Raw genomic sequence first — 27,473 nt, 5'->3', positions numbered from 1 at the left:
ATTGAGGGGCGCGGGTGGCGTGGTGTGTTAAACCACAGAGCCTAGGACTTTGCTAAACCAAAATATGTGGGGATTTTGACACTTAAATGCTTCCCACAAAAGAAATTTATGCAATTTGGTGCTTTAGGTTAAGAACAGTTTCAGGTTAAGAACGGACCTCCGGAACAAATTAAGTACTTAACCCGAGGTACCACTGTAGTTCCTTGCCCCCGGGGCAGTTTCAGCCTGGCCGAACAAAGCAACCGTGTTTTTGGCAGCTGAGGGAAGACAGAAGCAGGCAAAATAAGTCGGCATTCTGCCTGTCTTCGAAACGCTGAATAAAGAGGTGGCCCCAAGACAGACTTTTCTTCTGGAAACGGTGCCGTTCCAAGCCCTGTGGGTTACCTACCTTTTCCCCCTCCGCTTTGCGGTTGTGACGGTTCCAAAGCGCCCCCTTGGAAGGGAGAGCAGGGGCCCAGCGCCTGATCTGTGACGTCACACCTATGACATCACACCGCATCACAAGGGGGAATGGATGGAATGGTGGGGGAAGCTGGGGTGTGCTGCTCCTCAGCGGGGAGGCTGCAGGTCTCCTCTGCCTGCATGGGAAATGACGTTGCCTTGGTAATGCCATGATTTGCGCCCTGCCAGTCGGGCAGAGATCATGGCAGATAGTGAGTAGGACAGCAGGCTGGCATCCCTCCCTCCCTCTCTCTCTCTCTCTCTCTCTCTCTCTCTCTCTCTCTCTCTTTCTCTCTCTGTCTCTCTCTGAATTATAGGATAGTTGATGATGAGCCTAGGACTTGCCGATCAGAAGGTTGGCGGTTCGAATCCCCACGACGGGGTGAGCTCCCGTTGCTCGGTCCCTGCTCCTGCCAACCTAGCAGTTCGAAAGCACGTCAAAGTTGCAAGTAGATAAATAGGTACCGCTCCGGCGGGAAGGTAAACGGCGTTTCCGTGCGCTGCTCTGGTTCGCCAGAAGCGGCTTAGTCCTGCTGGCCACATGACCCAGAAGCCGTACGCCAGCTCCCTCGGCCAATAAAGCGAGATGAGCGCCGCAACCCCAGAGTCGGTCATCACTGGACCTAATGGTCAGGGGTCCCTTTACCTTTACCTTACACAGGCTGAGACCCTCCCTGCCCACACACTGTCTCGCCAGAGTGGTGCATGCTCTGGTTATCTCCCGCTTGAACTATTGCAACGCGCTCTACGTGGGGCTGCCTTTGAAGGTGACCCAGAAGCGACAACCAATCCAGAATGTGGCAGCTAGACTGGTGACTGGGAGCGGCCGCTGAGACCACATAACACCGGTCCTAAAGGAGATACACTGGTTTCCAGTATGTTTCCGAGCACAATTCAAAGTGTTGGTGCTGACCTTTAAAGTCCTAAATGGCCCAGTATACCTGAAGGAGCGTCTCCACCCCCATCGTCCAGCCCGGACACTGAGGTCCAGCTCCCAGGGCCTTCTGGTGGTTCCCTCACTGTGAGAAGTGACAGGCCTGGAACCAACTCTGTGTCTGGCCTTCTAGATGCACCTACCTGTCGAATCTGCTTTTTACCTTCCAGATCCCCCCCCACGCCCCCCAGAAATACCTCTAACAGTCTGGGAAAGGGATACGTCCTTGCTGCGCTTCCTCCCCACTTCTCCTTATTTTCTTTTCCAAATTACACTCAATCCCAGAGATAATTCCTTTTCCCATCACCATCCACCCCCCCTCACCCCCCATTGTGTTAGACTTCCAATCTACTCAATTGCCATTTCTTCCCACTTCTGTTACTTTCTTTCACACACCTTTGACCTAATTTCATGCTCCTTTTTCTATCACACATTGTTATCCATCTTATTTATCATTTCAGCATTTAAAACGGAACTTGCTTATTCTAATAGTTCTGATTTTTCAATATGGTTTTGCAAGGATCCTTTAAACGCCTTCCAGTCCCTGTTTATCTTCTCTTTTGAGATCCTTCCAATTTCTCCCATTGTTTTGGATATATTGTGATACTCCAGTAATTTGGCAAGCCACTCTGTTTTTTGTCGGTATAATACCACTTTTCCAATTTTTCACAATCAGTAGCCTTGCGGCTCCTGTTGCGTATAAATATAAGGTCTTGTCTTCTTCCTTTAGACTTCCTGGTACAAGATCCCCACTTCTCCTTTCTGCCTACAGTTCCCCTCTTAAGAATAAAAGAAATATCAAATTGTGGAGTTGGAAAGGACCACGAGGTATTGTTTGGTCCAACCCCCCTGCAAAGCAGAAATCTTTTGCCCAAGGTGGGGCTCAGACTCACCAACAACTGCCTGAAGCTCGCTCAGAAATTTCCAGCGCGGGCTAAGATTTAAACCCCACACCAAGGGGGCTGGTCTTTTTTTAAAGAGTAAACACAGTCTGGTGCTGGCCTTGAGGGAAGAGATGGGAGTCAGGATTCAAGCGAGGAGGAGCAATGAGAAGTATCCATGGGAGTCAGGATTCAAGCGAGGAGGAGCAATGAGAAGTCCAGCTTCAGAATTAGGGATAGATAGGTTCGCCATATTTCAAAAAAGTGAAAATCTGGACATTTTTGGTTGAGCTTCTTTTTTGGGGGGCGGGGGTTATGTCCAGGAAATTCCAGGCGTATGGCAGCCCTAGAGATAGACATGCCATTTTGGGTCTCTCCCTTTCTTATTCCCCCAAACTTACACCCAGTTCCGCACGTTAGCTTTTGCAAGCGATTCTTACCAGGAGGCGAAAACGGGATAGTGGAGCCCGTTAATTTGTTCTGTGCTTTGGGTCCAGTTAGCTCATCGGATGAACATCATGTGACTTCAGCATCAAAGGACCCTTCAGTCAACACACCTAGCACGAGGACGCTAGAGGATGAGGTTTGTACGTCACAATACAGTGGTACCTCGGGTTACATACGCTTCAGGTTACAGATGCTTCAGGTTACAGACTCCGCTAACCCAGAAATAGTACTTCAGGTTAAGAACTTTGCTTCAGGATGAGAACAGAAATCGTGCTCCGTCGGCACAGTGGCAGCAGGAGGCCCCATTAGCTAAAGTGGTGCTTCAGGTTAAGAATAGTTTCAGGTTAAGAACAGACCTCCGGAACGAAGGACGCAGGTAGCGCTGTCGGTTAAACGACAGAGCCTAGGACTTGCTGATCAGAAAGTCAGCGGTTCGCATCCCCACGACGGGGTGAGCTCCCGTTGCTCGGTCCCAGCTCCTGCCAACCTAGCAGTTCGAAAGCACGTCAAAGTGCAAGTAGATAAATAGGTACCACTCCAGCGGGAAGGTAAACGGCGTTTCCGTGCGCTGCTCTGGTTCGCCAGAAGCGGCTTAGTCCTGCTGGCCACATGACCCGGAAGCTGTACGCCGGCTCCCTCGGCCAATAAAGCGAGATGAGCGCCGCAACCCCAGAGTCGGACACGACTGGACCTAATGGTCAGGGGTCCCTTTACCTTTACCACTGTACTTTCCCTTCCAAAAATAGGGAGCCAAAACAGACCACTTGGTCCCTATGGCTCGTTATTTGACGACACCAGGGGTCGCCAAACCCTCATTTCTGGGCACCCACAGCCTCATTCGCTGGTGTTCCCAGCCTAGGGCCCTGGACTCTGAGCAATCCCAGAATAGCCCCAGCTATGCTTGTGGGGTGTGTGTGTGCTTTTTTGCCAAAGTTTAAACCTCAGGGAAATGCAGTGCAGCCAATTAGTGAAGTCAGAACTGTGATGGACAGGCAAGTTGTTCGCACACAGGAATCCCTTAGCGACGGCTGTTTTCCCACATGGAAGCACTTCCCCTGCTTCTGTCGTATTTTCTGGGCAGAAATCCAACAGGTGGAGCCAGTGCCGGAATTACGTATAAGCTAAACAAGCTATAGCTTAGGGCCCCACTCTCTTGGGGCCCCCCAAAAAAATTAAAGGAAAAAGAAACTGTACATTTCCAAAATATAAGATAAAAAACAAAGCAACAGTACAGTGGTACCTCGGGTTACATATGCTTCAGGTTACATACGCTTCAGGTTGCACACTCCGCTAACCCAGAAATAGTGCTTCAGGTTAAGAACTTTGCTTCAGGATGAGAACAGAAATCGTGCTCCGGCGGCACAGCGGCAGCGGGAGGCCCCCATTAGCTAAAGTGGTGCTTCAGGTTAAGAACAGTTTCAGGTTAAGTACGGACCTCCAGAATGAATTAAGTACTTAACCCGAGGTACCACTGTACATAGAGGGCTGCAGCGAGGTGTTTTCTTGTCACTCCCACAGACACCGCCCCCCCCCCCCGTTGCGACGTCACTGAGGTAGATAAGATTAAGTGACCGGGACTGCAGCGCTTTCCTCGTTAAGAAGCAGAACCTTGTTTTTGGGTTGTGTTAAGTTGTGGGTGAACATATCAGACGTCACAGCCATTCTTCAAACAGCTCTTGTTTATTCAGAGGCCAGAACAGAACTGAGCTGAAGGACTCAGCCGGCCTGCTTATATAGAGCTCCAGTACAACGTAACTGTAACAACTTTCTGTAACTATCCAATCACTGAACGTCACTTTCGACCCCTTATTTGCATAACTATCTACAGTAGCCCCCTGCTGGCCCAGGGTGAGAACTTGTACTGAAGTTCATAACAGGTTGTTTGGCGACTGTGCAAACCAATCTCCCCACCCCTTGTTCCTCAGCTTTCAGATACTACCCTCCGCAACCCAAGCTGGCCTCCGGAAACGACAAATCCTCACACCACAAGCAGCATTCTGTGTGTCCCCGATGAAGCCATCCGGAGGATTTCCACCACCACCAAGAGCAACAGCCTCGCACCCTCTACCACGAGGTATTTAAGTGAGTACCAACCAGACTGGCGGGCGAGCGAAGACAGGGAGCTGGTAAGATGATGGGTTTTTCGGAGCTAGCCGACCTAACCGGAAGAGTCCGTGGCCAGAAGGAGGAGGAGTATCAGGAAGAATGGAATAAATTTAATGATTATCTAGTTAAATTTGTTAAGTTAAATTAACTGAAAATAGCTTACAGGTACTTAATGGGCTTAGGATTTTATTTATGTTAAGGGATGAATTAATGTGTTTAATTCCATAAGGTGAAGATCTAAGGATGTTAATGTTTAAGTAAAATTGGGATTTGGAAAACCGTTAAAAGGATATGCAATGAAATTCAACCAAGGGGAAGCGAGGAAGTCACTTAACAAAGTTAATAACTGTAATTTTCAATAAGGCTATGGTTTATGTCTGTTTGTTTTGTGTTTGTTTGTTTGTTTATAATATTGTGAAAACCACCGTATTTTTCGCTCTATAAGACGCACCAGACCACAAGATGCAAGAGTCAAAATGGGAAGGTGGAAAATAGTCATAGCACAGGCAAAATTTCCTTATTGTGACCAAGTTGTTCTGATGCTCGATATCATTTAGGCACTGACAAATTAGACTGTTTGCTTTACTTAAACCCAAAGTGAGACGCTGTTGTGGTGATAAGCCACAAGAGTGAAGTTTTTGATAGATAAGTTTAGTCCAGGCGCTCCTGTGACAATCTTGCAGCACTAGGGATATTAGACTTGGGGGGATTTGAGTTAAGGCGAAGTCAATAGTTACCGTATTTTTCGCTCTATAAGACGCACCAGACCATAAGGCTCACCTAGTTTTTGGAGGAGGAAAACAAGAAAAAAAATATTCTGAATCTCAGAAGCCAGAACAGCAAGAGGGATCGCTGCGCAGTGAAAGCAGCGATCCCTCTTGCTGTTCTGGCTTCTGGGATAGCTGCGCAGCCTGCATTCGCTCCATAAGACGCACACACATTTCCCCTCACTTTTTAGGAGGGAAAAAGCGAGTCTTATAGAGCAAAAATACGGTAATAAAAAAAAAATGGGGGGGGGGGAGAAGACGGGGAGCTGGTAAGCGGCGTCTCCGAGATGGGCTCGCGGTCAAGGAAGATAACACAATATGCTTTCCCTGCAGCCACAGAAGCTCAGTCGAGACTCGAGAGGGAGCCCTCGCAGGCCGAGGAGCTGCTGGTCACCCATGAGAACGAACTGGTGATGCAAATGACGATATCGGAATATGCGCTGTTCCCGGGACTGGGAGACAGCTTTTCTCAGGAGGGACCAGGGAGCGAGCTGCGACATTCCTTCGAAGAGCAACTTGCCGCTTACAGGGCTCCCCAAAATAAGATAATGTCCCACCAGGAATTGCCAGAGGAGGTACGTTGATTTTCTTAAAAAATCAGCTAGGTGGGGATCAGGTAGGGATGTGGTTTGGTTCACATTTAGGCAGGCTGAGACCCTCCCTGCCTGCAGACTGCCTCGCCAGAGTGGTGCATGTTCTAGTTATCTCCCGCTTGGACTACTGCCATGCGCTCTACGTGGGGCTGCCTTTGAAGGTGACCCAGAAACTACAACTAATCCAGAATGCAGCAGCTAGACTGGGGACTGGGAGCGGCCGCCGAGACCATATAACACCAGTCTTGAAAGACCTACATTGGCTCCCAGGACGTTTCCGAGCACAATTCAAAGTGTTGGTGCTAACCTTTGAAGGCCTAAATGGACGCGGCCCAGTATACCTGAAGGAGTGTCTCCACCCCCATTGTCTAGCCCGGGCACTGAGGTCCAGCTCCGAGGGCCTTCTGGCGGTACCCTCGCTGTGAGAAGTGAAGTTATAGGGAACCAGGCAGAGGGCCTTCTCGGTGGTGGCTCCTGCCCTATGGAACGCCCTGATGTCAAGGAAATAATCTTAGAAGACATCTGGGGATGCAGGTGGTGCTGTGGTCTAAACCACAGAGCCCAGGACTTGCCAATCAGAAGGTCGGCAGTTCAAATCCCTGCGATGGATGAGCTCCCGTTGTTCGGTCCCTGCTCCTGCCAACCTAGCAGTTCAAAAGCACTTCAAAGTGCAAGTAGATAAATAGGTACCACTCCTGCGGGGAGGCAAAAGGCATTTCCGTGCGCTGCTCTTGTTCACCAGAAGTGGCTTAGTCATGCTGGGCGCATGACCCGGAAGCTGTACGCCGGCTCCCTCGGCCAGTAAAGCGAGATGAGCGCCGCAACCCCATAGTCGGCCACGACTGGACCTAACGGTCAGGGGGTACCTTTACCTTTTAGAAGACACCTGAAGGAAGCCTTGTACTGGGACGTTTTTAATGTTTGATGTTCTATTGTGTTTTTAATACTCTGCTGGGAGCCACCCAGAGTGGCTGGGGAAACCCAGCCAGATGGGCGGGGAATAAATAATGAAATTACTGTATGCTCCCAGGATATTTCTTCTACAGAACTTGTCTCTTCTATTGAACTCCTTGGTCAGAAGCTCTGCGGTGCCAGTCCATACTGAAAGCGGTTTCTTTCCCCTAGGAAGATGAGGAATGGAAGGAAACATCGGCAGAAAATTTACCGGGAGAGAAGGTCTCACAGGAATATGTGCTGGCGTCTTCACCTCCACCAGAACCCATGCTACCACCGCCACCAGCAGAAGGGGAGTGGGTGACCCCTCTAACAGCCCCAGAGAGGGGGCGAATGACTCCCCCAGTGCCATCCCTGGAGAGCGAGTGGGTGATATTCGAGAGGACACTTATAGAAAGGGAGAGGGTGCCCCCGCTGACTCCACCAACAGAGAGGGGGTCGCATGATTCTCTGCCACCATCCCCTCAAGTGTTGCCTGTCGTTCCACAGCCACGGGAGGAGAAACCTCAGCTAACAGCCCCCACGGAAATAGCCGCCACGCCCCAGCCGCCACTGCCAGGCCCTGATCCGCAACCAGAGAAAGCAAGGACCCCCCCTCGGCAGGCGTCAGAGGAAGAGCCACTTATCCCCTGGGCTTCAGCCTCAAATGCGCTTTCGGTTTTCCAGACGGTGGAAAAGGTACCGTATTTTTATCATTAATTTTTTTCCCCAAGGAAAAAATATTATTTATCAGGTCTGTTACTTCTTCAAGAGACAGTAAGCTGCAGAGGGAAATCTGGGGAAAGGAAGGAAAATGCAACTCATTTTTGCTATGTTATTTCTGCTGGTTTTGACCAGAATGAATCCTCTCAAAGGGCCTTTGGAAAAACTGCCCAACGAGTAAATGTTTCTTTTTTCTATCAGTCCTACTGGTCTGGAGAGCAACGCCTACCGGCAGATTTAGTCTCCTCAGGAAATCTTGAGGTGGGTTTTATATCTCCACAGAGTAGAGATAGGGAGGAGGAAGAAGAAGAAGAGTTTGGATTTGATATCCCGCCTTTCACTCCCTTTAAGGAGTCTCAAAGCGGCTAACATTCTCCTTTCCCTTCCTCCCCCACAACAAACACTCTGTGAGGTGAGTGGGGCTGAGAGACTGCAGAGAAGTGTGACTGGCCCGAGGTCACCCAGCAGCTGCATGTGGAGGAGCGGGGAATCGAACCCAGTTCACCAGATTACAAATCCACGGCTCTTAACCACTACACCGCACTGGCTCTCCGTGGAGAGAGGAGAGTCACTCCTGTGAACGAGGCTCCTGAGAACACGAAGAGTGATTTATTTATTTATTTATTTATTTATTTATTTTTAATGTCCCCAGGTCTTTACGGTTGCTGAATGTTTTCTCAAGTAGCAGCAAAAGCTGCAAAGGTGCCGTATTATCAGGTTGCCTGTCTTCCAGAGAATGGGGTCTGGGGAGGCCCTGTTAATTTATGGAAGGTGCGTGCTTCTCGAGCAGCGTTTCCCAAAACTTGGGTCTCCGGCTGTTGTTGGACTACAACTCCCATCATCCCTAGCTAGCAGGGCCAGTGCCCAGGGATGATGGGAGTTGTAGTCCAAAAACAGCTGGAGACCTGAATTTTGGGAAACGCTGTTATAGAGCAAGGATAGGCATAGCTGTCAACTGTCCCTTCTTTGGCGGGAAACTCCCTTATCCCAGCGTCGTGTCCTGCTGCTGTCCCTTATTGATGATGTCCCTTAAATTTCCCGGGTTTCATGTTCGCTCGGCTCGGGCGGGAAGCAGCGGCTCAGGGTCCTCTGCCGTGAGAGAGAGAGCGCGCACGAGCTGCCACGTCTCCGTCTCTCCCTTTTCCCCCTCAGGGGCACGTCGTGAGGAGACGGGTGGCGGCGGGCAGGAAGTCTTGCGAGATTTCTGCTGCGCTGCCAGGGGAAGCCGGAGGCGGCAGCGGCGGCAGCGACTGAGGAGGCGGCCTGAGGGAGGAGGAAGAGGAGGGGATGGGGAGGGACGCAGAAGGGCGGCGCTTCAGCCGCGGCGGCGCTGCAACTGCTTCATGCCAGGCTCGCGGGCGGCATGGGTGAGAGTCTCCCTCCCTCCCTCCCTCTCTCTCTCTCAGGCAGGGAAGGGCTGATGGAACTCCTCGCGCCAGAACGACGGAAGCCCGACGTGCTGCTTAGCATCCCCTCCAACCAGTGCAGCATCTTAATGTAGCGATTTCCCCCTCTGCATCCCTTTCATAACTCTATTTTTATAAATCATTTGTCCATCCATAGTTCAATTTTTTACTACAAGTTTTCTGTCCATCCTACCAATGCATGTAACTCTTGACAATAGCTTTTCAACTAAATTATAAACCTTCCCCATTCTTTATTAAAGAGGTCCTCTTCCTGGTTTCTAATTCTGCCTGGAAGCTTTGCCATCTCGACGTCGTTCCTCAGTTTTGTCTGCCACTCTTCTTTGGTCAGAGTTGTAGACCCTTAGGATCATCCAGTCCCCTGCAAAAAAAGTCAGTCGCAGCAAAAGCAGCCTGGCTCCATCAGTGGCGGATTGATGTATAAGTTAAGCAAAATCCCTTATTTTGGCTGCTGATCCCTTATTTTCAAATCTGTAAGTTGACAGCTATGAGGATATATATAGGGGACATCTGGGCCCCAACGATGCTGTTGCGTTCCGGTTGATCTTTGAGTCCACCAGCAGCTACACTTCGGAACTCCCTGCCCCTTGACGCTGAGCGCCTTCACTGTACTATTTTCGGTGCTTGCTAAAAACCTTTTTGTTTAGGCAAGACTTCCCAGATGTGTGGACATGTGTTTCAGTCTGTTCTTAGTTTATCTCCCCCAATGTGTTTTAAATATGTTAAGTTGTGGGCGAACATATCAGACGTCACAGCGATTCTTCAACAGCTCTTGTTTATTCAGAGGCCAGAATAGAACTGAACTGAAGGGTTCCGTCAGCCTGCTTATATAGAGCTCCAGTACAACGTAACTGTTGCAACTTTCTAAAACTATCCAATCACTGAATGTCACTTTCGATTCTTCATTTGCATAACTATCTACAGTATCCCCCTGCTGGCCCAGGGTGAGAACTTCAGTATATAACAAAATAGTTGCTATCAACTGTTTTTAACTGATGATTTTATTGTTTTTCTCTCTCTTTGTAAACCATTTTGAGGGTGTTAACAACCAAGCAATGTATAATTTCTATTAAGTAGACGAACTCCCAGCATGGCCCAAAATTCAAGGGTTGTTTTTTTTTTGTTTTGAGTACTTCCTTCTACTACAGGGAAATATTTGGGGTCGTTCAAGAGAATCGAAATAGCTTTGGGGTTGCTGCCATGTACTAATTCAGATATGGTTTTACATGTTTCGTATTGTTGCAGGAATTTATGTATAGGTTGGGGGGAGGGTTGCCCCTCCGGCAGATATCACACACATGCAGCCCACTACCAAAACCAGCACAATCACTTTTGTGACTCTTGTGATTTGTCCCCACAAAACACTTCATCACGGTTTCTTCCTATCTATTCAAAGGGCCTTTGCTGCACAATACCCAATGTAATAATTCATTCAAATGTAAGAATCTATGTACTGGCTCACTGGGAAAACTTCCTATAGACATGTGAGCTCAGCTACTCAGCAGCCCCTCTGCCTGAGTGATAATCCCTGGCCTCCTGATACCTGAGTGCCAGACAGGTAGCCATTCCAGAAATAACAAACCCAGACGAAGACAAAAGGGTGTGATTCACTTGGCTGGGAAACAGGGAAATGTAAATATCTCTTTTGTTTCACTTGATGGGTGTTTGGTGGAGGGCAAGGGGAACCATGGGGCAGCGTCCAGGATGCTCAGATTACGGCCACCAGACCTCCTCTTTCATGATGTAACCGTGATGTATTAGTGATGTAGTTTGGGGGGGTTGTAACATGGGGATTAGCAGCTAATAAAAGTTTGGGTTCTCTTTTGTTCGGGGCTTCCATCTTGTTTCACCTTGTGACAGATGGGAGTCCTGTCGTGACAGTCTATTGAAGACCAAGCCTACTGGCTGCTGTTTTGCTCTGGTATTCCTGGCTGGTGTCCTTGTTTTTTGTCCAAGGGAGCCCTTGGATTTCTCCGTTAACAGTTTGTGTGTTTACCTTGTGCACACATGAAAACCCATTCCATTTTCAACACCCCAGAATTGCGTCCCAGTAGCCCTCTCTCCCTCCATGAATTTTCCTAATTCTCCTTTAAAGTCCTCCAAATTGGTCGCCGTCACAGCATCTTGGGGCAGTGAACGCCACAGTTTGATTTTGCGCTGCGTGAATAAGTACTTCCTTTTTGCCTGTCCCAAATCCCCCAACTTTCAGCGCCTCTTTTCAGCGCTGCCCCTTTCATTCCTTTCCGCTTCCAGCCTGAAGCAGCCGCAGAGAAAGTCTCTAAGGAAACATCACTAAGGAACTACGAACCTCCCATGGCCTCCCGCTCAGGAAAGGAGATTGTCACCCAAACGGAAACTAAGGTAGTCTATGGCCAGCTAGAGCACAGTACTCTTATTGTTCCATTTCTTCTACAAACCACTTCCTATAAAGCATCTCAAAATGATTTCACAACAAAAACTTGTATTTCAAAAACCGCACATATAAAGACAGTTAAAACCATTGTATAAGGGGAGCGTGTGGCGCTGCGGTCTAAACCACTGAGCCTCTTGGGCTTGCCGATCGGAAGGTCGGCAGTTAAAATCCCCGCAAGGGGGTGAGCTCCTGTTGCTCTGTCCCAGCTCCTGCCAACCTAGTGGTTCGAAAGCAGACCAGTGCAAGTAGATAAATAGGTACCACTCCGGCAGGAAGGTAAACGGCGTTTCTTTGCACTCTGGTTTCCGTCACAGTGTCCTGTTGCTCCAGAAGTGGTTTAGTCCTGCCGGCCACATGACCCAGAAAGTTGTCTGTGGACAAAAGCCGGCTCCCTTGGCCTGAAAGCGAGATGAGCGCTGCAACCCCATAGTCACCTTGGACTGGGCTTAACCATCCAGGGGTCCTTTGCTTTTTTACCTTTCTATAGCCCTAACCCCTGGCACGGCTCACGAAGTCTAAGAAACAAAAAAAACCACTTGAGTTTCAAAACCAGTTTTGAAAGTTTCAGCCTGCCCTCTTGTATCCAAGGATGCAAAGTCCTACTCCCTTGATCTCAGAAACCACCATGCAATATTTGGTTATAATATAGAATCATAGATTCGTTGGAAGGGACCCTGAGGATAATTCAGTCCCACCCCATGCAATGCAGGAATATGCAGTTCTCCCATACGGGGATTCGAACCTGCAACCTTGGCGTTATCAGTACCGCGCTCTAACCAACTGAGCTATGACTTCAAAGGGGTCCAAATGCAGAGCGAACAAACAACTTTCTGAAACATATGAGAAAGTAAGAATTAAAACCAACTGCCCTTATAAAAACCAATTTAGACCCAATACAGTCGTACCTTGGTTCTCAAACGTAATCTGTTCCGGAAGTCCGTCCGACTCCCAAAACGGTTCAAAAACCAAGGTGCGGCTTCCGATTGGCTGCGGTTCGCAAACTGGAACACTCACTTCTGGGTTTGCGGTGTCTGGGAGCCAATTTGTTGGGGAGCCAAGCCGTTCAAGTACCAAGGTACTGCTGTACAGATACGGGGGGAATAGGGATGTGGGTGGCGCTGTGGGTTAAACCACAAAGCCTAGGACTTGCCGATCAGAAGGTTGGCGGTTCGAATCCCCGTGACGGGGTGAGCTCCTGTTGCTCGGTCCCTGCTCCTGCCAACCTAGCAGTTCGAAAGCACATCAAAGTGCAAGTAGATAAATAGGTACCACTCCCGTGCGAAGGTAAACGGCGGTTCCATGCGCTGCTCTGGTTCGCCAGAAGCGGCTTAGTCCTGCTGGCCACTTGACCCGGAAGCTGTACGCCGGCTCCCTCGGCCAGTAAAGCAAGATGAGCGCCGCAACCCCAGAGTCGGCCACGACTGGACCTAATGGTCAGGGGTCCCTTTACCTTTATCTTTACCTACTGGGAAAAGCCATTTTAAAAACTAACCGGAATTATTGCAAAAATAAAGAAGTATTTGGGGGAGGAGCGGCCAATTTTTGTCCTGGCTCAGGGCACCATATTGTCTAACCCTGTCCCTTTCTTTGGGGCTACCTTTGAAGGTGACCCGGAAACTGCAATTAATCCAGAATGCGGCAGCTAGACTGGTGACTGGGAGCAGCCGCCGAGACCATATAACACCAGTCTTGAAAGACCTACATTGGCTCCCAGTACGTTTCCGAGCACAATTCAAAGTGTTGGTGCTGACCTTGAAAGCCCTAAACGGCCTCGGCCCAGTATACCTGAAGGAGTGTCTCCACCCCCATCGTTCTACCCGGACGCTGAGGTCCAGCGCCGAGGGCCTTCTGGCGGTTCCCTCATTGCGAGAAGCAAAGCTACAGGGAACCAGGCAGAGGGCCTTCTCGGTAGTGTTGCCCGCCCTGTGGAACGCCCTCCCATCAGATGCCAAAGCGATAAATGACTACCTGACATTCAGAAGACATCTTAAGGCAGCCCTGTTCAGGGAAGTTTTTAATCTGTGATATCTTAGTGTATTTTTGGTTTCTATAAAAGCCGCCCAGAGTGGCTGGGGAAACCCAGCCAGATGGGTGGGGTACAAATAAATAATAATAATAATAATAATTATAATTATTATTATTATTATTATCCCTGCTCCTAACGTCTCTCCACCTCCTAGGCCTTGCCTGCGAGGGTGGACCCAGCCCCTTCAGACATGACGCGCTTCAAGCCCAAAGCGGCTGCGCTCACCCAGAGGGGAAAAGACAAGACGTTTCATGACGCCATGGAAGACATCGCCTCCCAGATTAAGGACGCCAGCACTTCCTCAATGGCAAATAGCATCAACTCATTTGTGGACTCTCCTATTGGGAAGGTCTTTGCAAACACCATCGACCGAGCCCTGGAGAAATCTGAAGAGTGGCTGAATTATTATCTTCCTCTACCAGACACCAGCGCCGGTGAGAAATGAGCAACCATTTTGGCAGCCAAGGTGGTTTGTTTGTTTCACTTTAAAGCAATGTTGCATATCATGTACTCGTTCTCTGAATATACAGTGGTCCCTTCTCAAACTTACCGTATTTTTTGCACCATAACACTCACTTTTTTCCTCCTAGAAAGTAAGGGGAAATGTCTGTGCGTGTTATGGAGCGAATGCCTACGGATGGCGGGGGGGATCTGCTGCAGTCGTGAGCAGAGGATCCATGGTTCCCCTTCCTTCCCTCCTCCGTGGCTCGCTTTGAAACAACAATGCGGGAGAAGAGCTGCTGAGTGGGGAGGAGAGAGGGACAGAGAGCCTGCTTGCTTTAAAGGAGCAAAGCGGGAGAGGAGAGGAGCCGCTTACACTTACTCTCCCTCTCTCCTTCCCACTCCGCTGGCTAAATAGCAGCAAAGTTTTTCAGCGAGCCGGGGAGGAGGGAGAGAAGCAGAGCCTGCTTGCTTCTCCTCTTATACCCCTCTTCTGCATTATTAACAGCATCCTTCTCCACCCACCCCACGGGTGTTCCTTGGCCCTTGAGTGCTTTTCCTTCCCTCCCCACTTAAAACGTGGTTACAAAGCATGGGTCCACATGGATCCTCAGGATTTTTGCATTGGGCTACCTCAAACTCACCGTCAGATCACATGTCTGTGGCTACAGCATGAACCACAAAAATCATACATCCACTGTTTCGTTTAGAATATTTTTTTTCTTGTTTTCCTCCTCTAAAAACTATGTGCGTGTTATGGTCGGGTGCGTGTTATAGAGCGAAAAATACGGTAATTCATTCTGGACGTCTGCTCCAAAACCAAAGCGTTCCAAAACCAAGATGTGCTTTCCCATAGAAAGTTCAGTGGTACCTCGGGTTACAGATGCTTCAGGTTACATACACTTCAGGTTACAGACTCTGCTAACCCAGAAATAGTACCTCGGGTTAAGAACTTTGCTTCAGAATGAGAACAGAAATCGTGCGGCGGCGGCGCAGCGGTGGCAGGAGGCCCCATTAGCTAAAGTGGTGCTTCAAGTTAAGAACAGTTTCAGGTTAAGAACGGACCTCCGGATCGAATTAAGTATGTAACCAGAGGTACCACTGTAATGCAAAACAGATTAATCCGTTCCAGACTTTGAAAAAGAACCCCTAAAAGAGTAATTTAACAAGAATTTTACTAACGAAACCGTTTTTGAAAGCAATACTCAATATACTATACTATAAAATAAATAAGACAATACGATATACGAAGAATAGAAATAAAAAGTCAATTATATAGAAAAAAAATTAGGGTTTTGAATCAATAGTCAAATAGTGGATGTTATTCTGATTGCCCCAGCTAAAAACCTTGCAACCTTTGCTGTCGCCTTCTCATCTTGATCTGCCAAGAGAAAGGACACTGGGGCAGTGGTTGGGCGACCCGGAATGGACAGTAAAAGAGGGGTGATAATCTCATTCCTCAAGTCTATACAAAGAGCGCAAGCCAGAAGGGCATGCGCCACCGATTCGGGACTGCCATCTCCACAGGGACATAAGCGTTTTTCGTGTGGAATCTGTTGGAATCGTCCCTCAAGTCCAGCCGAGGGCAGTACATTCAATCTTGCGAGAGTAAAAGCGCGTCTATGTTTTAGAATTGCTAGGTTATGCAGATAGGGTGCCAGAGAGTCGAAATGGGAGGGTGGAAAATAGTCATTTCGTGGGCAAAATTTCTTTATTGTGGCCAAGTTGTTCCAACGCTTGATATCATTTAGGCGCTGACAAATTAGACCGTTTGCTTCACTAAAACCCAAAGTGAGACGCTGTTGTGGTGATTGCCACAAGAGTGAAGTTTTTGATAGATAATTTTAGTCCAGGCACTCTTGTGACAATCTTGCAGCACTAGGGATATTAAACCGGGGGGATTTGAGTTTAGGCAAAGTCAATAGTTACCGTATTTTTCGCTCTATAAGACGCACCAGACCATAAGGCGCACCTAGTTTTTGGAGGAGGAAAACAAGAAAAAAAATATTCTGAATCTCAGAAGCCAGAACAGCAAGAGGGATCGCTGTGCAGCAAAAGCAGCAATCCCTCTTGCTGTTCTGGCTTCTGGGATAGCTGCGCAGCCTGCATTCGCTCCATAAGACGCACACACATTTCCCCTTACTTTTTTTTTTAAGAATATTTTTTTATTAACCGACCAATCACATCAAATCAAACCAAATTACATAAATTCCAAATTACACAGCTGAATTTTAAGTTTTCGTTGGGGGTACCCATATTTCAAGTTTTGAAGGGGATCCAATCATCTTCTTGCTTCTTGCTGCTGTTTTAATGTCCACAAATCTAACCTTATGATGTTCACAGTACTATCCAGTCCTTTCTTATTGTTTTTCCACATCTCTTGTTGTTATTTTCATATATTTTTCCTTTCTCTTTGTGACCTCTGATAGTATCCACAAGCTGGTTAGAACAGTTTGTAATCCTGCGTGGATATTATTTTTTTATCCAGTAGCCATTTCCCTGACTTTTTAGGAGGGAAAAAGTGAGTCTTATAGAGCAAAAAATACGGTAAGTGTCCTACGCCAGATCTGTAATTCTACAGGGGGAACACAGAATGGTACAGAGAAAATTTGCCTTAAGAACTTTGATTGGACCGCTTCCGTAGATCCAAGGGGAGTGCCAGTCGAAATCTGAGCCCAATATAATTGCATCGCCTTGCGCCTCCTGACTGCATGTTTTTCTCAGCTGACGCTGGCGGGAAGAAAGAAGAGCGTGACACATCAAAAGACGATCTCTGCAAGGAGGGCTGCTTCATGAGGATCAACTTCCTTTCCACCCAGCTGAGAAACCGGGCCTTCAGGTTTGTGCTGCACCGGCTGAAAGCGACCCGCAAGAACACCAACGAACAGCTCTCGCGGCTCGATCAGGTGTTGAACATGGTAAGTGAGGCTGAACATTGGGCAGTAGTGGCTCGCTGCGAATTCTCTGCTGTTGAGGGGAAGTGTGTGGAACAGGTCTCAGTGCAGTGGTGCCCCGCAAGACGAATGCCTCGCAAGACGGAAAACTCGCTAGACGAAAGAGTTTTCCGTTTTGGAGGTGCTTCGCAAAACGAATCTCCTATGGGCTTGCTTCACAAGACGACAATGTCTTGCGAGTTCCTGCTGGTTTTTTCCCCTCCCCCCCCTTTTCTAAGCCGCTAAGCCGCTTATCAGCTGATCCGAACAGCAGATAAGCCTCTAAAAGCCTCTAAAAGCCTCTAATAGCGCTAATCCACTAATCCTTCAATGGGCTTGCTTCGCAAGACGAAAAAAACCGCTAGACAAAGAGAATCACAGAACGGATTCTTTTCGTCTTGCGAGGCACCACTGTGTTTCGAATTCTGGGAATGGAGTTGAGAGAGGACCTAAGCTGGGGAGAAAACAGCAAAGACCTGGTGAAGAGAGCACAGCAGAGGTTATATTTTCTGAGAATCCTCCAGAAAAAGAATCTCTCAAAGGACCTGTTGATGGCATTTTACCATTGTACCGTGGAGAGTGTATTAACTTATGGTCTGTTTGTGTGGCTTGGGAGCTGCACGGCCAGGGAAAAAACAATGCTGTCCAGGGTTGTAAAGACTGCAGAGAGAATAATTGGGTGCGCTCTTCCCACCTTGGATCAAATCTATGCTGTCAGGTGCCATGTCGCTGGGGAAACAAACAGTCTCCGTCCGCAGAACATTCAAAAATGGAGGCTTGCGCAAGGGGCCAGGGCCAGAAAGAGAGCCAGTGATTGACCACACATTTGCTCCATAAGACACACAGACATTTCCCCTTACTAAAAAGGTGTGTCTTATGGAGCGAAAATACGGTACAGTCATACTTCAGGTTGAATGTGCTTTGGGTTGAGCGCGTTCGAGTTGCGCTCTGCGGCACGGAGCGTGTTACTTCCGGGTCTCACCGCTCGCACATGCATAGATGCTCAAAATGACGTCACGCACATGCACGGAACAGGCAAAACATGACCCACGCACGCGCAGACGCGCCGTCGCTTGTTACGTTCGCTTCAGGATGCGAACGGGGCTCCAGAACGGATCCCATTTGCATCCTGAGGTACCACTGTAATTGGATTTCTGTGCAAGCCAGAGTCCTCTTTGTTTTGCCAAAGCAGTAACCTCCTCTCTCTCTCTCTCTCTCAATTCCCCCTCTCAGCTAGATCACTCCCTTAGCCCGGGCCCTTCCAGCTTCCAAAAGGTCTCCGAAAGCTTGTCAAACATTTTGCCGCAGTGGAATACAAAGATGGAGGCCCCGTCCCAGAAGCCCAGCGTGGTCCAGAGGTCCCTCTCATTAATGCCTGAGGTATCTTGGTGAGGAAAGGAGACGTTCAAGGACAAATTGGCCAGTGCGTTGCCATCAGCGGAAACAGCCCTTCTAGGAAGGGGGAAGCTGAGAAGCTCTATCAACCTCAGGCTGCCACTAGTGGCGAGGGGTGGAATTACGGGAGCAAGCCATCTTCCTGAGATATAAGGGGTGGAGCCTGAGAACGAAGGGCCAATCAAAGGGGAGAACCTGGGAGTGTTAGGGCGAGCCTCATTCAGCTACGTAGCGTGGGGAGGGCCACAGGGGCGCAAAATTGTTAGGGGTGCACAATTTCAATACAGCTGTGCACATCCGTAGCTGTGAACCAGGAAGTGAACTCTCCAGACAATGGAACGACTCTGCATTTCTTATCTCTGTGGCTGCGATCTCCTGCGTGATGTGGACACCATTAGGCAGTTGAATGCACATGCACCCTCCGTCCGTTTCCCTCCCTCCGCATGGCTCCACGCACCGGCAACCCCTGCTATGCCACTAGCCTTAGTTAGGTGAAGCCCTCTCTGTTCCTCCATGGCGGACTGTTGCTCCACTTAAAAAGGGCTCTATCTTAAGGTTACCAGATGTTTTTCAATGAATCCAGGGACACTTTTCAACTTTTCAACTTTTCAACATCATAGGAATGATAGGATTATGTATGGGGACAGATTTGTAAATCCGGGGACAGTCCCTGTCCTCCTGGGCCGTGTCCAGAAAGTGGTGTTGGGGGATGAGTGTTCAGACCCCTGGGCTCTCACTTGTGGGGTGCCTCAGGGTTCCCTCCTCTCCCCCATGCTTTTTAATACAGTGGTGCCCGCAAGACGAATGCCTCGCAAGACGGAAAACCCACTAGACGAAAGGGTTTTCCGTTTTTGAGCTGCTTCGCAAGACGAATTTCCCTATGGGCTTGCTTCGCAAGACGAAAATGTCTTGCGAGTGTTCCGATTTTTTTCCGCTCCCCCCCTTTTTCTAAGCCGCTAAGCTGCTAATAGCCTTTTAGCCGCTAAGCCGCTAAGCCTTTAATAGCTGCTAATCCGCTAAACCGCTAATAGCGCTAAGCCGCTAAGCCGCTAATAGGGTTGCTTCGCAAGAAAAAACCGCTAGACGAAGAGACTCGCGGAACTGATTATTTTCATCTTGCGAGGCACCACTGTATCTATATGAAGCCGCTGGGAGAGATGATCAGGGGGTATGGGCTGGGTGTTCATCAGTATGCAGATGACACCCAGCTCTACCTCTCTTTCAAATCAGAACCAGTGAAGGTCCTGTGAGTGCCTGGAGGATGGATGGAGGCCAACAGATTGAGGTTGAATCCTGACAAGACAGAAGTACTGTTCTTGGGGGACAGGGGGAGGCAGGTGTGGGGGACTCCCTGGTCCTGAATGGGGTAACTGTGCCCCTGAAGGACCAGGTGCGCAGCCTGGGAGTCATTTTGGACTCACGGCTGTCCATGGAGGCGCAGGTTAATTCTGTATCCTGGGCGGCTGTCCACCAGCTCCATCTGGTACGCAGGCTAAGACCCTCCCTGCCCGCAGACTGTCTCGCCAGAGTGGTGCATGCTCTGGTTATCTCCCGCTTGGACTACTGCAATGCGCTCTACGTGGGGCTACCTTTGAAGGTGACCCAGAAACTGCAATTAATCCAGAATGCGGCAGCTAGACTGGTGACTGGGAGTGGCCGCTGGGACCACATAACACCGGTCCTGAGAGATCTGCATTGGCTCCCAGTACATTTCCGAGCACAATTCAAAGTGTTGGTGCTGACCTTTAAAGCCCTAAACAGCCTCAGCCCAGGATACCTGAAGGAGCGTCTCCACCCCCATCATCCAGCCCGGACACTGAGGTTCAGCGTCGAGGGCCTTCTGGCGGGTCCCTCATTGCGAGAAGTGAGGTTACAGGGAACCAGACAGAGGGCCTTCTCGGTAGTGGCACCCGCCCTGTGGAACGCCCTCCCTTCAGATGTGAAGGAAATAAGCAGCTATCTTCTCTTTAAAAGATATCTGGAGGCACCCTGTTTAGGGAAGTTTTTAATATTTAATGCTGTATTGTTTTTAACACTCAATTGGAAGCCGCCCAGAGTGGCTGGGGAAACTCAGCCAGATGGGCGGGGTATAAATAAATAATAATAATTATTATTATTAGGAAACGGGGATGTCTGGTAACCTTACTCTACCCTCTTTCAGCAACTGGAGATGAAAGCTTTGACCATGACCCGGGTGCTGGCCGACGAGTTGTACACAACCTACCGCAATCTCCTGCCACACGTCGCTGAGCTCCCCGCTCACCTCCAGGAAAAAGTGACTCAGGTCTACCAAAGCATGGAAGAGCTCCACTCTCATTTGTCCTCCGTCGCCTCCCTCAGGGAACTACCAACCTACCTGATCCTACAGAGCCGAGAGAGAATCTCCATCGCCCGGGAGAACCTGGACGAACTGCTAGATTACATGGCCCAAAGCCAGCCAAGTCAGTGGCTGTCTCAACCGAGCACTTCCAGGACAGGGGTCGGATTGCCGTCGGCTGGGGTGAGGCCACCGATAACGGGGAACGCCGAAAGCAGAGGGGAAGAAGAAGGGTCCACGTCCTGGCAACCTTCGCCTCCTCACCCGTCGCCTTCGTATCCAAAAGATCCCCAGCTCTAAAACCAGATGAAGAGCGTTTTTCCGTGGAACAGAAGCTTTGGGTTACTACAGCTCCGGTTTCGTGCAACCCGGGAACCGTAACCCCATGGAAGCCAACTTTGCCTTCGCCATCCTCTGCTTGTGATTCGGGCAACTGATCCCATTGCAATTAAAGGTCTCTCTGAAACAAGACGGCGCTTGCGTGCTCCTTTGAAAAAGGTTCTGTGCTCCCACTGCGATGGGGTCTCGTCAGCTAAACGGCCTCAGCTGGTTATATCTGAAGGAGCGTCTCCACCCCCATCGTTCAGCCCGGACGCTGAGGTCCAGTGCTGAGGGCCTTCTGGCAGTTCCCTCACTGCGAGAAGCCAAGTTACAGGGCCTTCTCGGTGGTGGCACCTGCCCTGTGGAACGCCCTGCCACCAGATGGTCAAGGAAATAAACAACTACCTGACTTTTAGAAGAAATCTGAAGGCAGTGCTGTTCAGGGAAGTTTTTAACGTGTGACATTTTAATGTATTTTAAATCTTTGTTGGAAGCTGCCCAGAGTGGCTGGGGAAACCCAGCCAGGTGGGCAGGGTACAAATAATAAATTATTATTATTATAAGCTGGGAGGCAGGTGCAAGCAGGGTGAAAGGAGAGGGTCAGTCTGTGCTGAGGGCTGTGAGGAGCCAGGTCAATCTGTTGGGTTCAGTGATGTCCAGGCCAAACTCAGCTAGACTCCTCTGGTAGCTCCTACAATATCACCCCCTGGTCATACAGTGGTACCTCAGGTTAAGTACTTAATTCATTCCAGAGGTGCGTTCTTAACCTGAAACTGTTCTTAACCTGAGGTACCACTTTAGCTAATGGGGCCTCCTGCTGCCGCTGCACCGCCGGAGCACGATTCCTGTTCTCATCCTGAAGCAAAGTTCTTAACCTGAAGCACTATTGCTGGGTTTGCAGAGTCTGTAACCTGAAGCGTATGTAACCCGAGGTACCACTGTACAACGGTGCTGCCGTGACGCACCATCCGTCCGTTCGTTTCTTATATCTTTCCCATTTCTAAGTTCAACTTCTCCACGTTTCTGCATTGTTTTGATTTTTAATTATTTTGGGGGGACAAAGTAATAATCATAAATAAATAAGAATAAATATGTGCCCCCCACCACCAAGGCCATTCCATTGTAACTACCCAGCCTCCGAAAATTTCAACACCTCTTGCGATGGTTTGACCCCCTTTCCATTTCCAAATTCTACAAACACCTTCCATATCTCCTCAGAATCATTCCTCCTGCATATTTCCCGTCTTACCTTAATGACACATTAATTTATCCAGGGCCGTCTTTAGTATATGCACCGCCGGGGTGCAAAAATCTGCCCAGGCCACCCCCCCAAAAAATTTAGTTTAGCCCCCAAATTAACTTTTACTATGCTTATGTCGCTATTGTCATTTGATCAATAGTGCTCACGCCTGCACAGCTCCAAAAGGAGCTTTTGTGTGTGTGTGTTGTTTAAAACCAGCTTTTCTAAAGACAAAGAACACATTGGGAGTTGGTTTAAAGACTCCATGCATGCGCTGACGGTCGCAGGGAGGTGTCTGAAAGATAAGACGTGTGGGCATTGTGCGCATGCGTTGGAGAACCATCTTGGGCGACCTTTCATTGTGGGAGCAACCTTATTCCAATAGGAGCTTGGAGAGCCCTTGCGAGTGCACATATACGAGTTCTTCTTGGGAAGGAGCCTGTGCGCACTCCTGTCGCTAGATAGGCGCATTCTCTTTCTGTCTGTCTCTCCCTCTTTAGCGCCCGGGTGCCCGGCACCCCTTACACCCCCAGGTAAAGATGGCCCCGAATTTATCAGTAATAGCTATATGCCACACCTCTTTATACCATAGAATCATAGAATCCTAGAGTTGGAAGAGACCACAAGGGCCATCGAGTCCAACCCCCTGCCAAGCAGGAAACACCATCAGAGCACTCCTGACATATGGTTGTCAAGCCTCTGCTTAAAGACCTCCAAAGTAGGAGACTCCACCACACTCCTTGGCAGCAAATTCCACTGTCGAACAGCTCTTACTGTCAGGAAGTTCTTCCTAATGTTTAGGTGGAATCTTCTTTCTTGTAGTTTGGATCCATTGCTCCGTGTCCGCTTCTCTGGAGCAGCAGAAAACAACCTTTCTCCCTCTTCTATGTGACATCCTTTTATATATTTGAACATGGCTATCATATCACCCCTTAACCTCCTCTTCTCCAGGCTAAACATGCCCAGCTCCCTTAGCCGTTCCTCATAAGGCATCGTTTCCAGGCCTTTGACCATTTTGGTTGCCCTCCTCTGGACACGTTCCAGTTTGTCAGTGTCCTTCTTGAACTGTGGTGCCCAGAACTGGACACAGTACCCTTCTTCCACCTTATATTCTGCTTGCCCCTTCCACTTCCTGGCTATAATAATTCGTGCCGCTGTCCATAAATTTGCGAGCGAGTCCTGTGAACCTTCCATCTGCATCATTTTTTAAAGAAAAGGCCCTGGTGTAACTTCATCAGCATTCTAGTGTGACGTGCAAAATTTCTGGATGCAGTTTTTTTTTGGCCCAATAGGTTACATGTGTGTGCCAGAATCCCACCCCATTCAAGAACCCCTAGAACAGATTCTGTAGAAAGGTGAGATCTTTTGCACAGGGGCAAGCATGCCTCGCCCGAAGAACCGGAGCCAAGCTTTCTGAATCAGGCAGGGCTTTATGTGGTGCAAGATTTCATGGGTTCCTGGTGCTAACCCAGGGTCCAAGTTGAACATGATAGCCATGTTCAAATATATAAAAGGATGTCACAGGCTTTCCTGGGCTTCTTTAAGCTCCGCGCCACCCTCTGGATCCCGGCGCGAAGCCACGCGGGGCTCCGGAGGGTAGCGCAGAGCTGCCTGCATTCCAAAGCCTGGTGCGCGCTGAAGAGCGCCCCCGGGCTTCGCGCACCTCTCCGCAAGCCTGGGGAGACTGGCGCGGCTCCCTAGGCTTGCAGATAGCAGGCTGTTCTGGGGGCTGGGGTCGGGGGAAGCTCGGGCTTCCCCCGCGCCTGCCCCGTGCCTGGGGAGGGAATTTTTTTTCTTTACTCCCCCCCCCAAAAAAATTAGGTGCGTCCTATGGGGCAGAAAATATGGTACTTCTTCTTTTACAGCAAACGGGCAGGTGGGGTTCATCAACCTAGGAAGGGAGCCCATCTAGGAGGAGGAAAACTCTGATCCTAAACCTCCACTGATATCTTCAGGAAAAGAATCAGGAGTGAACCTAGACAAATCCGGAGCAAAGTCCATAAGGCTGTTGGATTGCGCCTTGTACACCTCCTTCCAGCAACTCCTGCCGCCAAGCTGGTTCCAAACGTCTTGCTCTGCTTTCCTTTGGACCCCATCAGTGAGACCGAGAGGGGGTCCTGTCGTCTGGGCCGCCCAGGACACACCCTGGCGAGGTCACTGCATTGCTGCTAACATAGAATCATAGAATCCTAGAGTTGGAAGAGACCACAAGGGCCATCGAGTCCAACCCCCTGCCAAGCAGGAAACACCATCAGAGCACTCCTGACATATGGTTGTCAAGCCTCTGCTTAAAGACCTCCAAAGGAGGAGACTCCACCACACTCCTTGGCAGCAAATTCCACTGTCAAACAGCTCTTACTGTCAGGAAGTTCTTCCTAATGTTTAGGTGGAATCTTCTTTCTTGTAGTTTGGATCCATTGCTCCGTGTCCGCTTCTCTGGAGCAGCAGAAAACAACCTTTCTCCCTCCTCTATGTGACATCCTTTTATATATTTGAACATGGCTATCATATCACCCCTTCACCTCCTCTTCTCCAGGCTAAACATGCCCAGCTCCCTTAGCCGTTCCTCATAAGGCATCGTTTCCAGGCCTTTGACCATTTTGGTTGCCCTCCTCTGGACACGTTCCAGTTTGTCAGTGTCCTTCTTGAACTCTGGTGCCCAGAACTGGACACAGTACTCCAGGTGAGGTCTGACCAGAGCAGAATACAGTGGCACTATACCTTCCAACGTTTCTCCCATGAAAACAGGGACATCCTATTCTCCAGCAGGAAGCTTCTCCAGTGTTTGATCTCACCCCACACGTATATACATTGACACCTGTCAGCCAATGACAACGTCTCCGTCTTGGCTACCTCACAGGATTGTTGTAAAGAAAAAGCGTTCAAGGGAAGACATAATGTACAACAGATGAATGGAATGAAATAAAATTTCAGCTGCCTTGGTTCTCCTTGTCAGGGAAAAATGCAGGATACTGTATTCCTAGTAGTAATGAAAACTGAGGATGATCAGGTTACATGCCAGAGAGTAAGTCCTATTGAACTCTGGGACTTACTTCTGAGTAAAATGCGTAGGACTGCAGTGTAAAGTGGCCCAGTCTTGGCCCAGTTACCTGGGAGTCAGCTCCATTGAATACAGTAGGACTTCCTTCTGAGTAGACAGTGTAAGACTCCATTTACAATAAAGGAATAAACACGTTCTGCGTTTCCTAAGAAATAATAATAATAATAATAATAATAATAATAATAATAATAATAATAATAATAATATCTTTATTGTCATTGCCCCCTTCGGGGACAACGAAATTACTTGGCTGCTCCATAAAAACACTAATTAAACAATACAGTATAATACATCAAGGGAGATTAGATGACTTTCAAAGTCCGGGCTTCCCATTCAGGGCCGAGATCGCTCTGGAGAAGAAGCTGTTCTTAAGGCGGCTCGTTCTTGTCTTCATCGTCCTGTATCTCCGTCCCGACGGCAAGAGCTCGAAGAGACAGTGACCAGGATGCGATGGATCTTTTACTATGTCCAGTGCCTTCCTATGGCACCTTGTGGCATGGGTGGCTGTGGAAGAGTTTGAAGTGGGTTGGTGACCTTTTTCTTCAAAATGATAGGGAGGGCTTCGCATGCCAGCCTCCCCATTTGGGGCAGGGATTTTATTTTCTGTATAAACGGGACTCCGTTTTTTGCAACAACACTTTTAATAGTGCTCTGAGACATGGGGAGGGAAAAAAAGCAGAACTGGGACACACTGGGATCAATCCAGACACTGGGACGGCTTCTGTAATTCCGGGACTGTCCCTGGAAAATAGGGACACTTGGAGGAGCTGGGCTAACGCGGCAGTTTGACTTTCCCCCTGGAGGCACACTCCATTGTTTATTGAGACAGATGGTTGCCAGTTCACACCCTGAGCCTGGAAGGGGTTCAAAGCATTATACCCCAAGGTGGTCCTGTTTCTCCCATTAGTACCGCATTGAATAAAATAAAACAAATCAGTCCCTCTTGCTGCCTTCAACAGACCCACTTTTTCTCTGCTAGCTACCTCTCCTGACCCACAGACACCCACTGCACTTCTCCCAGGTGATTTCCTAAGCATGGAAAAACTGGGTGGGCATGCATTGCGACGCTGCTAAATTCACCATCTGGCAGCCTGATTCTCCAAGCCAGTGGATCTCAAGCTGTAGGTCCCCAGATGTTGTTGGACTACAACTCCCATCATCCCTGAGCTCTGGTCTTGCTAGCTAGGGGTGATGGGAGTTGTAGTTCATCAATATCTGGGGACCCACAGGCTGAGAAAAGCTGCTCCAAGCATCGATTAAACTCCAACACCCACTTAGACACAGGATTTTAGGGGAGTCAAGGCAACCCCAAACTCATAACAATATGTTAAAGCAAGACCTTAGGTGTATAGCTGTCAACTTACAGATTTGAAAATAAGGGACCAGCAGCCTTGAAAATAAGGGATCAGCAGCCAAAATAAGGGATTTTCCAAACATAGGTATGTTCAACTTCTGAGCCCCTCCGAGCCAAAGGCAGAAAGCCCAGCCAGCAGCCAAAGGAAGCCTCAAGCGGTGGTTCCCACAGCGCAGCAACCCGGCAAAGGGGACGCAGCAAGGAAAACCACCGTCACCTCTCCGCTGGGAAGCGCTGAGCAAAGGCGAGTCCCCAGGCAACGCGGCCGATTTGATTGGCACAAGGCATGCAAGCTCCACCCCCCAGTCGTTCTTAGACTCCTTATTGGGTGAGCAACGCAGCCAAGCAACACAGTTGGAGCCTCCCTCCTCCCTGGCCGGCAGGGAGGGAGGGAGGGAGAGGAGCTGCTTCCTTTGAAACTCGGGAAATTTAAGGGACATCATCAATAAGGGACAGCAGCGGGACACGGCGCTGGGCTAAGGGACTGTCCCGCCAAATAAGGGACGGTTGATAGCTATGCTTAGGTGGTCAAGGCAGAACCGTCAGAAACCTGGCAAAGCTATGGAGCCCGGCTGGTCCTCTTCCTCTAACCCAGTTCCTCTGCCAAGCGAAGTAGCAATGATAATAAAAACCTTGCAATCTAGATCCGCTTTCTGAAGCAATGATGGTTTTCCCCCTTCCTCCCTAGGGTTGCTGGGAGTTAGAGGCACTGTGGCAAGTGAG

The 27,473-nt window shown here is 49.2% G+C and overlaps 1 protein-coding gene and 1 long non-coding RNA gene across 8 annotated transcripts; one reads left to right on the top strand and one right to left on the bottom strand.

The window, feature by feature from the left end:
• Positions 1-507: 507 nt before the first annotated feature.
• Positions 508-21,243, top strand: LOC310697288 (uncharacterized protein). 7 transcript variants are annotated; one of them, XM_083483762.1, is made up of 10 exons: positions 508-653; positions 2,754-2,839; positions 4,629-4,777; positions 5,910-6,151; positions 7,295-7,801; positions 11,503-11,610; positions 13,843-14,122; positions 16,854-17,047; positions 18,296-18,442; positions 20,619-21,243. In XM_083483762.1, the coding sequence occupies exons 2-10, from the start codon at positions 2,835-2,837 to the stop codon at positions 21,072-21,074; spliced, it is 2,088 nt and encodes a 695-aa protein (XP_083339888.1). In that variant the 5' UTR covers positions 508-653; positions 2,754-2,834; the 3' UTR covers positions 21,075-21,243. The 7 variants fall into 7 exon arrangements, with proteins under 7 accessions (XP_083339888.1, XP_083339886.1, XP_083339890.1 ...); XM_083483760.1 differs by having other exon boundaries at positions 4,629-4,785; XM_083483764.1 differs by lacking the exon at positions 508-653 and adding an exon at positions 2,407-2,428 and having other exon boundaries at positions 2,664-2,839; positions 4,629-4,785; positions 18,300-18,442.
• On the bottom strand, positions 17,019-27,473 carry LOC310697643. Its single transcript, XR_014521130.1, has 3 exons — positions 27,383-27,473; positions 17,472-17,516; positions 17,019-17,124 (listed from the first exon to the last, which is right to left on the bottom strand). It is a non-coding gene; the product is annotated as an uncharacterized lncRNA (long non-coding RNA).

The sequence above is a fragment of the Podarcis liolepis genome, assembly GCF_965112155.1.
Source record: "Podarcis liolepis genome assembly, chromosome: 18".
Lineage (NCBI taxonomy): Eukaryota > Metazoa > Chordata > Lepidosauria > Squamata > Lacertidae > Podarcis > Podarcis liolepis.
Note: the sequence above shows the minus strand (reverse complement) of the source record. Positions and strands in the feature narration are given on the sequence as shown.